At 42.1% G+C, this 15,607-nt stretch overlaps 1 protein-coding gene across 1 annotated transcript in view; it reads right to left on the bottom strand.

Moving 5' to 3' along the window:
- Positions 1–7,340: 7,340 nt before the first annotated feature.
- The window catches only part of LOC109905513 (diacylglycerol O-acyltransferase 1), a 32,341-nt gene continuing 24,074 nt past the window's right edge, over positions 7,341–15,607 (bottom strand). The window contains exons 9-17 of the mRNA XM_031817317.1: positions 15,291–15,394; positions 14,252–14,290; positions 14,087–14,128; positions 13,937–13,981; positions 13,653–13,765; positions 13,417–13,482; positions 13,122–13,209; positions 8,433–8,495; positions 7,341–8,304 (exon numbers count right to left, since the gene is read on the bottom strand). Of these exons, the coding sequence (XP_031673177.1) occupies positions 8,140–8,304; positions 8,433–8,495; positions 13,122–13,209; positions 13,417–13,482; positions 13,653–13,765; positions 13,937–13,981; positions 14,087–14,128; positions 14,252–14,290; positions 15,291–15,394 (725 nt within the window). The 3' untranslated portion in view covers positions 7,341–8,139. The remainder of the gene's footprint in view (positions 8,305–8,432; positions 8,496–13,121; positions 13,210–13,416; positions 13,483–13,652; positions 13,766–13,936; positions 13,982–14,086; positions 14,129–14,251; positions 14,291–15,290; positions 15,395–15,607) is intronic.

Genomic DNA, 15,607 nt, shown 5'->3' with positions numbered 1-15,607 from the left:
TTACACAGGTAAAATAACAACACAAGTGTTACCTATCTTCCCAGGTGTTACTACGACTGTCTGTGGGCATTGGAGAGCACCAGCCTAATGCAGTCCTAGTCAACTCTCCTCGTCCCAGCCCCCTAAACATTGTGTCACCATGACAAAGCCCAGGGAGCTGTGTTTCATTGAAAACGAGCAGGAACCAAACACAGCACATCGCCCCCCACTACCAAAAAAGGACCCCTACTCTGCTGGACTGAGTTAAGGTGTATATACTGGACTGGATCTATAGACCTGAGTTAAGGTGTATATACTGGACTGGATCTACAGACCTGAGTTAAGGTGTATACTGGACTGGATCTACAGACCTGAGTTAAGGTGTATATACTGGACTGGATCTACAGACCTGAGTTAAGGTGTATATACTGGACTGGATCTATAGACCTGAGTTAAGTGTATATACTGGACTGGATCTATAGACCTGAGTTAAGGTATATATACTGGACTGATCTACAGACCTGAGTTAAGGTGTATATACTGGACTGGATCTACAGACCTGAGTTAAGGTGTATATACTGGACTGGATCTATAGACCTGAGTTAAGGGTGTATATACTGGACTGGATCTACAGACCTGAGTTAAGGTGTATATACTGGACTGGATCTATAGACCTGAGTTAAGGTATATATACTGGACTGGATCTATAGACCTGAGTTAAGGTGTATATACTGGACTGGATCTATAGACCTGAGTTAAGGTATATATACTGGACTGGATCTACAGACCTGAGTTAAGGTATATATACTGGACTGGATCTATAGACCTGAGTTAAGGTGTATATACTGGACTGGATCTATAGACCTGAGTTAAGGTGTATATACTGGACTGGATCTATAGACCTGAGTTAAGGTGTATAATACTGGACTGGATCTACAGACCTGAGTTAAGGTATATATACTGGACTGGATCTATAGACCTGAGTTAAGGTATATATACTGGACTGGATCTACAGACCTGAGTAAGGTGTATATACTGGACTGGATCTATAGACCTGAGTTAAGGTATATTACTGGACTGGATCTACAGACCTGAGTTAAGGTATATATACTGGACTGGATCTAAAGGAGGCAACTCTACTTCTGACATGGAATTAGAAACTGTGTTGCCTGCAATGTCCAAGAGACGCTGGTTGAATGTTGTTTCATTCCAGTCCAAGTGGTTCGGACATCATGAATTGAACGTTTGAGGACATTCTAAGTGTTGTTTAGACAGACCCTTCGCTGCAGGATGACTTCATATTCATGTAGGCTCCTGTGATCTTTCAATAAACTAAGTAAGTGATGGGAGAACGGTAAAACAAACTCGTACATTAAACATCTCATACCACACCAGTGAGACAGACTTTTGGGCTGTAGGGCGAGTATGGAGGCAGTTGTATTTTCTGGTGCTGGATGAAAAATGAAATGAACCCCAAGGGCCCTAGAAGCAATACCTTAACATTAGGCAACAAGTGTCATGGTTAACTGAACAGTTGTGAGACTGGTTTCGAGGTCAGAAAATAAATATGTAATTTTGGCATTTATATGAACTAATGGGGTGAGACAATTTCCACATGTCATTAATCATCTCAGTCATTAACCCACTTGAAACCAGGAGGGACTTTCACTCAATGGAAACGTCCTGTTATAGAAAACCATGTGAAAAGATTAAGGACAACTGGGTATCATCCCATTGAACCCATTGCACAAAAAAATGACAATGGAAAAATACTCCATCTTCTTCATCTGCCTCTGTCAGTTTCAGACCCAGTCGGAGGGTTCTGCTTTCTGTCAGAGCTAGAGTTGCAAAATGCCGGGAACTTTCAATAAATTCCCTGGTTTTCCCCAAAACCCGGTTGGAGGATTTCTGAATCAGGAGGGAATCATCAAGAAATTCCCTGGTTTTCCCAAAAACCCAGTTGGAGGATTTCTGAAATCAGGAGGGAATCATCAAGAAATGCAGAATCCTCCAACTAGGTATTCTGGACAATCTGGGAATTTATTCTTCGTTACCGGAATTTTGCAACCCTAAGAGCGATGCTGTAAAAGCTACAGGCTGCAAAGACAACTTTGAAATGCGTGTGGATATTCTCCTCCAGGCTGCTGTGTGCGCCGTGCAGACAGAGTGAGTGAATTAAAACACAGAAGATGACAGTAATGTAAGTAAACACACCTCCCCTGCATTACTCACACACATTAGAGCTGCTCCCAAATGGCACCCAATCCCTATATACTGTAGTACTCTGACACCATACTCCCTACTGTATATAGTGCACTACGTTTGACCACTACCCATAGGGCTCTGGTCAAATTTATTGCACTACATAGGGAATAGGGTGCCATTTGGGACAATACCCTCCAGCTGAACCAATGGGAACCATATGATATACAGGACATATTGTTTCTGGTGCTGCTGAATGGGAGAGGAATATTAAAGTCTGAGGAGCTTCAGGATGTTATCAGGACCTTTCTAACAGCTTGTAAGGGGGATGTTGGTGTTGTAGGCTACAGTTGGCAAATATTCAAGGTTGAACACAGCCATCCTTTCTGAATAGACTGAGTAACAGAACAAGGTTGAACACAGTCATCCTTTCTGAATAGACTGAGTAACAGAACAAGGTGGAACACAGCCATCATCTCTGAATAGACTGAGTAACAGAACACGGTTGAACACAGCCATCATCTCTGAATAGACTGAGTAACAGAACAAGGTTGAACACAGCAATCATCTCTGAATAGACTGAGTAACAGAACAAGGTGGAACACAGCCATCATCTCTGAATAGACTGAGTAACAGAACAAGGTGGAACACAGCCATCATCTCTGAATAGACTGAGTAACAGAACAAGGTGGAACACAGCCATCACCTTTGAATAGCACTGAGTTATAGAACAAGGTCTTAATATAGGCCTACTGTATATAATGTTAATTTGGCGTATATTTCACATACCACACACACCGCACACAGACACGGGTACTGTAGACGTAAAGCCACGCACACTCTCTTTTCCCCACCCTTCTTCTTGAGAGAAGACACACAAACTGACTCCAAACTTCAGTTCATTGCAATCAGCAATTACAATCTCCTGTCTCGCTCCACTTCCCTAAACAACTGATAACGACGGTGCCAAATATGATTTAGCAGCCAGCCACTGAGGCTCGGCGTCAGACAGCTGCAGGGTAATCACTAATGTCAATAATTAGAGACGTTGTGTGCGTCCCAAAAATTGAACCCTACTCCCTATATAGTGCTGGTCAAAAAGTGAGCTCTATAGGGAATAGGATGCCATGTGGGAGGCAGCTGTTGTCGTCACCCCTTCCCACGTCCCCACGTCTCCTCTCCTCTGCATTCACAGAGACATGTCTCTAGGGCCCTTAGTCACTAAATTAATAAACATACAGTACCGGACAAGCGTTTTATAACATCGACTCATTCAAGAGTTTTTCTTTATTTTTACTGTTTTCTACATTGTAGAATAATAGTGAAGACATTAAAACTATGAAGTAACACACATGGAATCATGTAGTAACCAAAAAAAGTGTTAAACAAATCAAAATATATTTGATATTTTAGATTCTTCAAAGTAGCCACCCTTCGCCTTGACAGCTTTGCACACTCTTGGCATTCTCTCAACCAGCTTCATGAGGTAGTCACCTGGAATGTGCTTCTACACCTGCATTGCTTGCTGTTTGGGGTTTTAGGCTGGGTTTCTGTACATCACGTTGAGATATCAGCTGATGTACGAAGGGCTATATAAATAAATTTGATTTGATTTGATTTGAATGAATTTCAATTAACAGGCGTGCCTTCTTAAAAGTTCATTTGTGGAATTTCTTTCCTTCTTAATGTGTTTGAGCCAATCAGTTGTGTTGTGACAAGGTAGGGGGGCATACAGAAGACAGCCCTATTTGGTAAAAGATCAAGTCCATATTATGGCAAGAACAGCTCAAATAGCAAAGAGAAACGACAGTCCATCATTACTTTAAGACATGAAGATCAGTCAATATGAAACATTTCAATAACTTTTCTCAACATCAACTGTTCAGAGGAGACTGTGTGAATCAGGCCTTCATGGTCGAAATCCTGCAAAGAAACCACTACCAAAGGACACCAATAAGAAGAAGAGACTTGCTTGGACCAAGAAACACAAGCAACGGACATTAGACTGGTGGAAATGTGTCCTTTGGTCTGGAGTCCAAATTGGAGATTTTTGGTCCCAACCGCGTGTCTTTGTGAGACGCGGTGTGGGTGAACGGATGATCTCTGCATGTGTATTTCCCAACATACAGCATGGAGGAGTGTGATGGTGTGGGGGTGCTTTGTTGGTGACACTGTCTGTGATTTATTTAGAACTCAAGGCACACTTAACCAGCATGGCTACCACAGCATTCTGCAGTGATATGCCATCACATCTGGTTTGGGCTTAGCGGAACTATCATTTGATTTTCAACAGGACAATGACTCAAAACACACCTTCAGGCTGTGTAAGGGCTATTTTACCAAGAAGGAGAGTGATGGAGGGCTACATCAGATGACCTGGCCTCCACAATCCACCGACCTCAACCAAATTGAGATGGTTTGGGATGAGTCGGACTTGGAACAGCAGCCAACAAGTGCTCAGCATTTGTGGGAACTCCTTCAAGACGGTTGTAAAAGCAATCCAGGTGAAGCTGGTTAAGAGAATGCCAAGAGCAGGCAAAGATGTCATCAAGGGAAAGGGTGGCTATTTGAAGAATCTCAAATATAAAATGTATTTTAATTTGTTTAACACTTTTAAGACTTTTTTGGTTACTACATGATTCCATATGTGTTATTTCATAGTTTTGATGTCTTCACTATTATTCTACAATGTAGAAAATAGTAAAATAAAGAAAAACCCTTGAATGAGTAGGTGTTCTAGAACTTTTGACCGGTAGTGCAGCTATATAGTGTCTGCTGGGGAAACGAGCCAAGTGCAGTCACTGCAAGGTACTGTATCCTTCTCAATTCATTTGGAAAGGAGATATACAGTTTTGGTCTTCACGTTTAAGACGGAATGCAGATGTACTTTTTGTGAGTGCAAATACACTGTACTCTTAAAAAGGCAAATTGCATTTACTCAAATCCTACACATTTTACTGTATGTGAAACTGCATGCAACTTTATGCGATCTGCAACAGAACAAATCGTCACACCTGTTCTAATCTAAAACACTATCAGCTGCGGAACATCTTGCAGACTCGGAATCTGAGCAGCGTCACACTGTATGTCGGGGACAGGAAGTAGAATTACCTGTAGCCATTTCAGGAAGTCTTCCTTCTACAGAAGCCATTCATCATACACTCTCTCTCTGATTGGATGATTCTGGCACCCTCATCATCTCAGGACTTATTGCTAGGAACAGCAGAGTGTTTGTCCAGAAACAATAGACGAGAGATTAGAATACATCAACACATGCTGCGGAATAGAATTGTACTTGACAGATGTTGCCATGTTAAGAAGTAATAGACTAGCACACCAAGATGGAAGCTTTTTTGTGTGCAAGTTTAGTTACAGTGCCTTGCGAAAGTATACGGCCCCCTTGAACTTTGCGACCTTTTGCCACATTTCAGGCTTCAAACATAAAGATATGAAACTGTATTTTTTTGTGAAGAATCAACAACAAGTGGGACACAATCATGAAGTGGAACGACATTTATTGGATATTTCAAACTTTTTTAACAAATCAAAAACTGAAAAATTGGGCGTGCAAAATTATTCAGCCCCTTTACTTTCAGTGCAGCAAACTCTCTCCAGAAGTTCAGTGAGGATCTCTGAATGATCCAATGTTGACCTAAATGACTAATGATGATAAATACAATCCACCTGTGTGTAATCAAGTCTCCGTATAAATGCACCTGCACTGTGATAGTCTCAGAGGTCCGTTAAAAGCGCAGAGAGCATCATGAAGAACAAGGAACACACCAGGCAGGTCCGAGATACTGTTGTGAAGAAGTTTAAAGCCGGATTTGGATACAAAAAGATTTCCCAAGCTTTAAACATCCCAAGGAGTACTGTGCAAGAGATAATATTGAAATGGAAGGAGTATCAGACCACTGCAAATCTACCAAGACCTGGCCGTCCCTCTAAACTTTCAGCTCATACAAGGAGAAGACTGATCAGAGATGCAGCCAAGAGGCCCATGATCACTCTGGATGAACTGCAGAGATCTACAGCTGAGGTGGGAGACTCTGTCCATAGGACAACAATCAGTCGTATATTGCACAAATCTGGCCTTTATGGAAGAGTGGCAAGAAGAAATCCATTTCTTAAAGATATCCATAAAAAGTGTTGTTTAAAGTTTGCCACAAGCCACCTGGGAGACACACCAAACATGTGGAAGAAGGTGCTCTGGTCAGATGAAACCAAAATTGAACTTTTTGGCAACAATGCAAAATGTTATGTTTGGCGTAAAAGCAAAACAGCGCATCACCCTGAACACACCATCCCCACTGTCAAACATGGTGGTGGCAGCATCATGGTTTGGGCCTGCTTTTCTTCAGCAGGGACAGGGAAGATGGTTAAAATTGATGGGAAGATGGATGGAGCCAAATACAGGACCATTCTGTTCAGAAAACCTGATGGAGTCTGCAAAAGACCTGAGACTGGGACGGAGATTTGTCTTCCAACAAGACAATGATCCAAAACATAAAGCCAAATCTACAATGGAATGGTTCAAAAATAAACATATCCAGGTGTTAGAATGGCCAAGTCAAAGTCCAGACCTGAATCCAATCGAGAATCTGTGGAAAGAACTGAAAACTGCTGTTCACAAATGCTCTCCATCCAACCTCACTGAGCTCGAGCTGTTTTGCAAGGAGGAATGGGAAAGAATTTCAGTCTCTCGATGTGCAAAACTGATAGAGACATACCCCAAGCGACTTACAGCTGTAATCGCAGCAAAAGGTGGCGCTACAAAGTATTAACTTAAGGGGGCTGAATAATTTTGCACGCCCAATTTTTCAGTTTTTGATTTGTTAAAAAACGTTGAAATATCCAATAAATGTCGTTCCACTTCATGATTGTGTCCCACTTGTTGTTGATTCTTCACAAAAAAATACAGTTTTATATCTTTATGTTTGAAGCCTGAAATGTGGCAAAAGGTTGCAAAGTTCAAGGGGGCCGAATACTTTCGCAAGGAACTGTATTTCATATGAACTTCCTAGTAACCGCCAAGAGGTGGCCCTCTTTCCTGTGTTTCAACTGTGGAGCAAAAACCATGAGTCTCAGTGGTAGATAAAGCAGAGGGAAGTGAGAAATACATGATTGGTAGTAACAACATGAAGTCAAATAGGACATCATTCACATACATAGAGAAATATATTTACTTGTCCATGTAGTTCTGTCGGCAACATAATAATGACCCAATTAATGGAATAAAGTCAAGAATCAACAGCTGCCATTTCCGTATCTATACATATCCCTCTATACGTACCCAAGTAAAACAAGATGACAAAATATTGAGGCTTGAGTGGCATAAATACACATACATCTTACAAACACACATGTCATGGTTGTGTACATTTTCTGAGAAACTGGCACTTTTTGAAAATTGCACTTGTCAGACATGTTTCAATAAGGAATATTCTAATATTCACTAACTAAATTGATTGTTTCTATAACAAGTGTGTTATCTTTAAAGTGGCAATCAGCAGCTGAAACAATAACAAAGCTGCCTCCCCACCCCTGGTTCAGTAAAAAGCTGAGGGACTAGAGAAATGGAATCACTTTCAAATTCATGGACAGAGATATGGATGCAACGATTGACCATCCATGATTAAAAAAAGTATAGTTTTAACCATGTTTTGAGGCTATATAGTGTTTGTTTACATTTGATTTGTTTACAAATATTGGAGTAAAAAAATCCTATATTTTGGTTTGTGATGGGGAACGACAGTCGAACTAAGCTGGTGAGGCATTTATAAGTTATGTTCTTCAAGAATCGATGGGTACATATCATTCATGTATGAGTCCAGAAATGGATGTAGCAAATGCTGATGGCCCCTTTAAGGTGCTTCCATAAAGTAGCATATAGTACATTTCTAGCTCTATTTGTCTTTCCTATAAAAGGCTGGTCTGGTATATATTCCCCTGAGGAGGTCATTCAGGTCCACCTCCCGCTGACCCCTCTCTGTAGTGAAGTACATAGTAGTCGTGGACGTACATGAGCACGGCGATTGGCTGGCCAATGATGAGAGAGAGCCATACGGCTGCATTGCCATAGTTACCTCGGAGAAAACGCGCCACAAACCAGGCCAGCGGAAGCTGTAAGCCAAGGACTCCATTTAGTGAGTAAACAAACACAACATTCATTTTAATGAGTGAAAAACACCACCAGTAAATCATTTCAGACAATAAACTTGTGGATTATAATTTCTCAATTCTAATCTCACCTGAGCCATCATGCCCATAAAAGCCCATGGCCTCAGCATCTTCAGTGGAACACTGACCAGGTACTGTGAAGACAACATCAGCAACATTAAGTTTTCAAGAACAGTTTTCAACACAGGCATCTCCTTTATCCACAGTGAACAGAAAAATAATATTTCCACTCCAGACAGCTAACCTATGGAATGACACCTGAGGTAACAGACAGGTAGCTAACCTATGGAATGACACCTGAGGTAACAGACAGACAGATAACCTATGGAATGACACCTGAGGTAACAGACAGACAGCTAACCTATGGAATGACACCTGAGGTAACAGACAGACAGCTAACCTATGGAATGACACCTGAGGTAACAGACAGACAGCTAACCTATGGAATGACACCTGAGGTAACAGACAGACAGCTAACCTATGGAATGACACCTGAGGTAACAGACAGACAGCTAACCTATGGAATGACACCTGAGGTAACAGACAGACAGCTAACCTATGGAATGACACCTGAGGTAACAGACAGACAGCTAACCTATGGAATGACACCTGAGGTAACAGACATACAGCTAACCTATGGAATGACACCTGAGGTAACAGACAGACAGCTAACCTATGGAATGACACCTGAGGTAACAGACAGACAGCTAACCTATGGAATGACACCTGAGGTAACAGACAGACAGCTAACCTATGGAATGACACCTTGTTTGTACAGGAAATAAAGGTATCCGAGGTAACAGACAGGTAGCTAACCTATGGAATGACACCTGAGGTAACAGACAAGTAGCTAAACTACGGAATGACTGCTGGATGACTATCAAGCCTCGCCTCATTGCTCTGAGTGATGGGGAGCTGACAGAACCCTGCTGTGTGACCCTCTGATCTACAGATCCCAGTCTCCTGATCCCTCCTGGCATTACTCAGGGGATTGTATGTGTGTGAGAGTGTGTGTGTGTGTGTATGTGTGTGTGTGTGTGTGTCTGTGTGTGACACAAGGATCCCTCCTGTCATTACTCAGGGGAGAGGGGGAGACTGGTGTCCCGCAGGGCGCTGTGGTGCTCCGCTCCTCTCTGCTCCGCTCGCTGTCCTCTGAAGGTCAGCGTTTAAAACAGCAGCAGCAGCCCCGTTTGTCTGTCTGTCCAGGATGGGGATGAGGAGAGGGAGGGAGCCGTATCTCTGTGAACCTGCTGACTGAACAGGCTCCTCACCGTACACTGCTCTTATCTCCTCCTCCAGAAGCACAGCAGCCTGATATGGCCTTGTGTTCCACTCCTTTCCTCCTCCTCTCATCCCAGCTACACTAACGTCCCTCCAACACTGACCTTCGTCAATGATGAAGAGTGCTGGATATAAGCCAAGTGCACCCACGTGTGTGTGTGTGTGTCTGGACAAGTATTGCCACTGTGTAGTATAGCCACTGTGTAGTACAGCCATTGTGTAGTATTGCCACTGTGTAATATAGCCACGGTAAAGTATAGTCACTGTGTAGTATAGTCACTGTGCAGTATAGCCACGGTGTAGTATAGTCACTGTGCAGTATAGCCACTGTGTAGTATAGCATAGCCACTGTGTAGTATTGCCACTGTGTAGTATAGCCACTGTGCAGTATAGCCACTGTGCGGTATAGTCACTGTGCAGTATAGCATAGCCACTGTGTAGTATAGCCACTGTGCGGTATAGTCACTGTGCAGTATAGCATAGCCACTGTGTAGTATAGTCACTGTGTAGCATAGCCACTGTGTAGTATAGCATAGCCACTGTGTAGTATAGCATATCCACTGTGTAGTATAGGCATTGTGTAGTATAGGCACTGTGTAGTATAGTCATTGTGTAGTATAGCCACTGTGTAGTATAGCATAGCCACTGTGTAGTATTGCCACTGTGTAGTATAGCCACGGTGTAGTATAGCATAGCCACTGTGTAGTATAGCACAGCCATTGTGTAGTATAGGCATTGTGTAGTATAGCCACTGTGTAGCATAGCATAGCCACTGTGTAGTATAGGCATTGTGTAGTATAGCCACTGTGTGGTATAGCCACTGTGTAGTATAGCCACGGTGTAGTATAGTCACTGTGTAGTATAGCCACTGTGTAGTATAGTCACTGTGTAGTATAGCCACTGTGTAGTATAGCATAGCCACTGTGTAGTATAGCCACTGTGTAGTATAGCCACGGTGTAGTATAGCCACTGTGTAGTATAGCATAGCCACTGTGTAGTATAGCATAGCCACTGTGTAGTATAGGCATTGTGTAGTATAGGCACTGTGTAGTATAGTCACTGTGCAGTATAGCCACTGTGTAGTATAGCATAGCCACTGTGTAGTATTGCCACTGTGTAGTATAGCCACTGTGCAGTATAGCCACTGTGCGGTATAGTCACTGTGCAGTATAGCATAGCCACTGTGTAGTATAGCCACTGTGCGGTATAGTCACTGTGCAGTATAGCATAGCCACTGTGTAGTATAGTCACTGTGTAGCATAGCCACTGTGTAGTATAGCATAGCCACTGTGTAGTATAGCATATCCACTGTGTAGTATAGGCATTGTGTAGTATAGGCACTGTGTAGTATAGTCATTGTGTAGTATAGCCACTGTGTAGTATAGCATAGCCACTGTGTAGTATTGCCACTGTGTAGTATAGCCACGGTGTAGTATAGCATAGCCACTGTGTAGTATAGCACAGCCACTGTGTAGTATAGGCATTGTGTAGTATAGCCACTGTGTAGCATAGCATAGCCACTGTGTAGTATAGGCATTGTGTAGTATAGCCACTGTGTGGTATAGCCACTGTGTAGTATAGCCACGGTGTAGTATAGTCACTGTGTAGTATAGCCACTGTGTAGTATAGTCACTGTGTAGTATAGCCACTGTGTAGTATAGCATAGCCACTGTGTAGTATAGCCACTGTGTAGTATAGCCACGGTGTAGTATAGCCACTGTGTAGTATAGCATAGCCACTGTGTAGTATAGCATAGCCACTGTGTAGTATAGGCATTGTGTAGTATAGGCACTGTGTAGTATAGTCATTGTGTAGTATAGCCACTGTGTAGTATAGCATAGCCACTGTGTAGTATAGTCACTGTGTAGTATTGCCACTGTGTAGTATAGCCACGGTGTAGTATAGCATAGCCACTGTGCAGTATAGCATAGCCACTGTGTAGTATAGCACAGCCACTGTGTAGTATAGGCATTGTGTAGTATAGCCACTGTGTAGCATAGCATAGCCACTGTGTAGTATAGGCATTGTGTAGTATAGCCACTGTGTGGTATAGCCACTGTGTAGTATAGCCACGGTGTAGTATAGTCACTGTGTAGTATAACCACTGTGTAGTATAGTCACTGTGTAGTATAGCCACTGTGTAGTATAGCATAGCCACTGTGTAGTATAGCCACTGTGTAGTATAGCCACGGTGTAGTATAGCCACTGTGTAGTATAGCATAGCCACTGTGTCGTATAGCCACTGTGTAGTATAGCCACGGTGTAGTATAGCCACTGTGTAGTATAGCATAGCCACTGTGTCGTATAGCCACTGTGTAGTATAGCCACTGTGTAGTATAGCCACGGTGTAGTATAGTCACTGTGTAGTATAACCACTGTGTAGTATAGTCACTGTGTAGTATAGTCACTGTGTAGTGTTGCCACTGTGTAGTATAGCCACTGTGTAGTATAGCCACGGTGTAATATAGCCACTGTGTAGTATAGCCACGGTGTAGTATAGTCACTGTGTAGTATAGCCACTGTGTAGTATAGCCACGGTGTAATATAGCCACTGTGTAGTATAGCCACGGTGTAGTATAGCCACTGTGTAGTATAGCCACTGTGTAGTATAGCCACTGTGTAATATAGCCACTGTGTAGTATAGCCACTGTGTAGTATAGCCACTGTGTGGTATAGCCACGGTGTAATATAGCCACTGTGTAGTATAGCCACGGTGTAGTATAGCCACTGTGTAGTATAGCCACTGTGTAATATAGCCACTGTGTAGTATATCCACGGTGTAATATAGCCACTGTGTAGTATAGCCACAGTGTAGTATAGCCACTGTGTAGTATAGCCACTGTGTAGTATAGCCACTGTGTAATATAGCCACTGTGTAATATAGCCACTGTGTAATATAGCCACTGTGTAATATAGCCACTGTGTAGTATAGCCACTGTGTAGTATAGCCACTGTGTAGTATAGTCACTGTACTGTCATGCAATAACTATATCTGTGGCCTTTAAAGTCTAATCTGACTAGCAATCTCAGCAATTATGAAACTGTAGTCTGATAGAATGCAGCATTTCTTCACAAATGGTTTACATACTGTATATAGTCATTGTCTGATGAAAACCTTGTAACTACATGTTTTGCCAATTGAAATTGTTTTACATTGATTGAAAGTGGTATCTAACCTCAATGTACTCTGAACATTTCATGTCTTTAGAATGAAGAACATTCAAAATAGCTTCTAAATTGTCATAATTCTATATTCGTTGATGGAAAACATGTTTTTTTCTTGTCTTTTCTCTTTGAAAAGTTGATGTTTTGGCGATTGAATGTTTGGGTCAGACTGTGATGATATGAGCTGCAGTAGCAGCAGAGCATCCTGGTTAACCACCTGATGAAGCTAACACTCTGTTTCACTTCACAAGGAATAGTAAAGATGAGCGCAGCGGTCAGTCTGCTTTCACCCAGCTAGGAGCAGAGCACCTTACCTCATGAAAGAAGGCTGAAGCCAGGAACACTGCTGATTGGCCGAGCCACTTACTGACTCCACTCTTCAGCAGGGGCTTGTAGAAGTGGCTTTGGGAGAGAGAGAGGGAGCAACACAGGAGGAAGCATATCAAACACCTCATGGCAGCTACCAGCTCACAAATCCCCAATACATCCTCATTACATTTCTGCTCAGTATCAACCTCCATTCCACTGATTCCGTACCACTGAATCATTTATAGGATCTCAATGTTAACATACAGTATACTATGTATAGAATACATTGCATCTACTCACCGAAGGCACCATTTGTGTACTGGAATATTCCAGTTTTGCCAAAAGTATGTGATGGTCTCAGAGTTCCTGCAAGAAAGGGAAAAGTCTCCTAGTCATGTGAAGTGATGTATTTTACAGTGGTACATGCTATTGATATTTAACTTGTGTACATCTCAAATGATCACTTCTCCCTCTTAGTAACATACTGGCAATAAACAATGGGACGTCAGAAAACAGGCCGTATTCATTTCACCTACCACCAGTCTCTGTAAAACTCTCGGTCTCCAAATTGCAGGAGCTCAGCAATAAAGTTCAAGGACGAGTGGAAGAACCAATAGAAGAATATCAACCAGAGAAGATGATTGGGCACCTGATGGGAGAGAGAAAACAGGGGAATAATACTGTGTCCAGGACAACATAAAACAACAGTAGAACAACGGAACGGCCCAATACAATGTTTATGTCATATCTCTCAAGGCCCAAGGTTACTATAACTATGTTACCATGACCGCATTACCCCGGTGTTCTCTTGTGTACTCACGGCTAGTCTGAGTAGACGCTCCATCATCATAGGCAGGTCCATATCCTACAGGATCAGGATCAATGAACAAAGAGAGATTGTATTGATAGAGAAAAATAGTCAAAAATTCTTTAGATGTAAATCATAAATGTACCAGTAATCCTACTTTACCTCCAATGGCTTCATAGAACTCTGAATAATGGGTATCATCCACTGGAGGCAAATAAGAGACCGATGAGGTGAATAAACAGCACAAATCATAAATAAAATGAGGTGCTTATTCTCAATAAATACATGTAGTCACTATACATAAGTCAATGTCAGGAGAAAACATACCTGCTGTGTTAATCCCACCAATAACTGGGTGAAGAACAGCTGGGAAGACAGATGATTTGTTTACTTAGCATTTCTCCTCTAAATCAAACAAAGATACTGTGTGTGTGTGTGTGTGTGTGTGTGTGTGTGTGTGTGTGTGTGTGTGTGTGTGTGTGTGTGTGTGTGTGTGTGTGTGTGTGTGTGTGTGTGTGTGTGTTTGTGTGTGTGTGTGTGTGTGTGTGTGTGTGTGTGCAGGAAAAACTCTGTCTGCCTTTTATCTTTGGATAAGTCTTGGGACCAGAGTGCACATCTCCACAGTCGACCAATAACCAAGCTAATCTTCTAATGGAGGTTCAGAGAAATTCACAATGGAACTTGACATTGTTAAATAAGATACTATATATTCTTTCCTTGTTTGCTGTAGATGACTGTGTCAGATCGTATTGAAGAGAATAGATCTGATGTTTCTGTAGATGACTGTGTCAGATCGTATTGAAGAGAATAGATCTGATGTTTCTGTAGATGACTGTGTCAGATCGTATTGAGGAGAATAGATCTGATGTTGCTGTAGATGACTGTGTCAGATCGTATTGAAGAGAATAGATCTGATGTTGCTGTAGATGACTGTGTCAGATCGTATTGAAGAGAATAGATCTGATGTTGCTGTAGATGACTGTGTCAGATCGTATTGAGGAGAATAGATCTGATGTTTCTGTAGATGACTGTGTCAGATCGTATTGAAGAGAATAGATCTGATGTTTCTGTAGATGACTGTGTCAGATCGTATTGAAGAGAATAGATCTGATGTTGCTGTAGATGACTGTGTCAGATCGTATTGAAGAGAATAGATCTGATGTTTCTGTATCTCTATAATGTGCTCCTTCACATGGGGCTAAACAGGAAGTTATACATCTTCTTTTATACCCATAGCACAACATTGGGAAATAACCAGTAGGACAAAGCCGTGATAACATCAACTGTTCAATCTAGTTTAGGGTTAGAGTATAAATCAACGTATTAACAAACCAATGCAGAAAGGGTGATTGGGGACAGAACTCACCATCTCAAAAAGCCTCCTTAGCAGGAAGCTCATTCGAATCCGTGGAGACCGGGGGAAGTTTAATTCATAGCAGAGGGTTGGTGCAAAAACAAAATAATACAAATCTAAAAACACAAGAGAGATTAGTAAGAAAGAGGGGAGTGAGATCAATTAGAAAGAGAGAGAGGAGAGAGAGAGAGGAGAGAGAGGAGAGAGAGAGAGGGGAGAGAGAGAGAGAGAGGAGAGAAAGAGAGAGGAGAGAGAGAAAGAGAGAGGAGAGAGAGAGAGGAGAGAGAGAAAAAGAGAGAGAGAAAGAGAAAAAGAGAGAGGGGAGAGAG

The sequence above is a fragment of the Oncorhynchus kisutch genome, unplaced genomic scaffold, assembly GCF_002021735.2.
Source record: "Oncorhynchus kisutch isolate 150728-3 unplaced genomic scaffold, Okis_V2 scaffold985, whole genome shotgun sequence".
NCBI lineage: Eukaryota > Metazoa > Chordata > Actinopteri > Salmoniformes > Salmonidae > Oncorhynchus > Oncorhynchus kisutch.
Note: the sequence above shows the minus strand (reverse complement) of the source record. Positions and strands in the feature narration are given on the sequence as shown.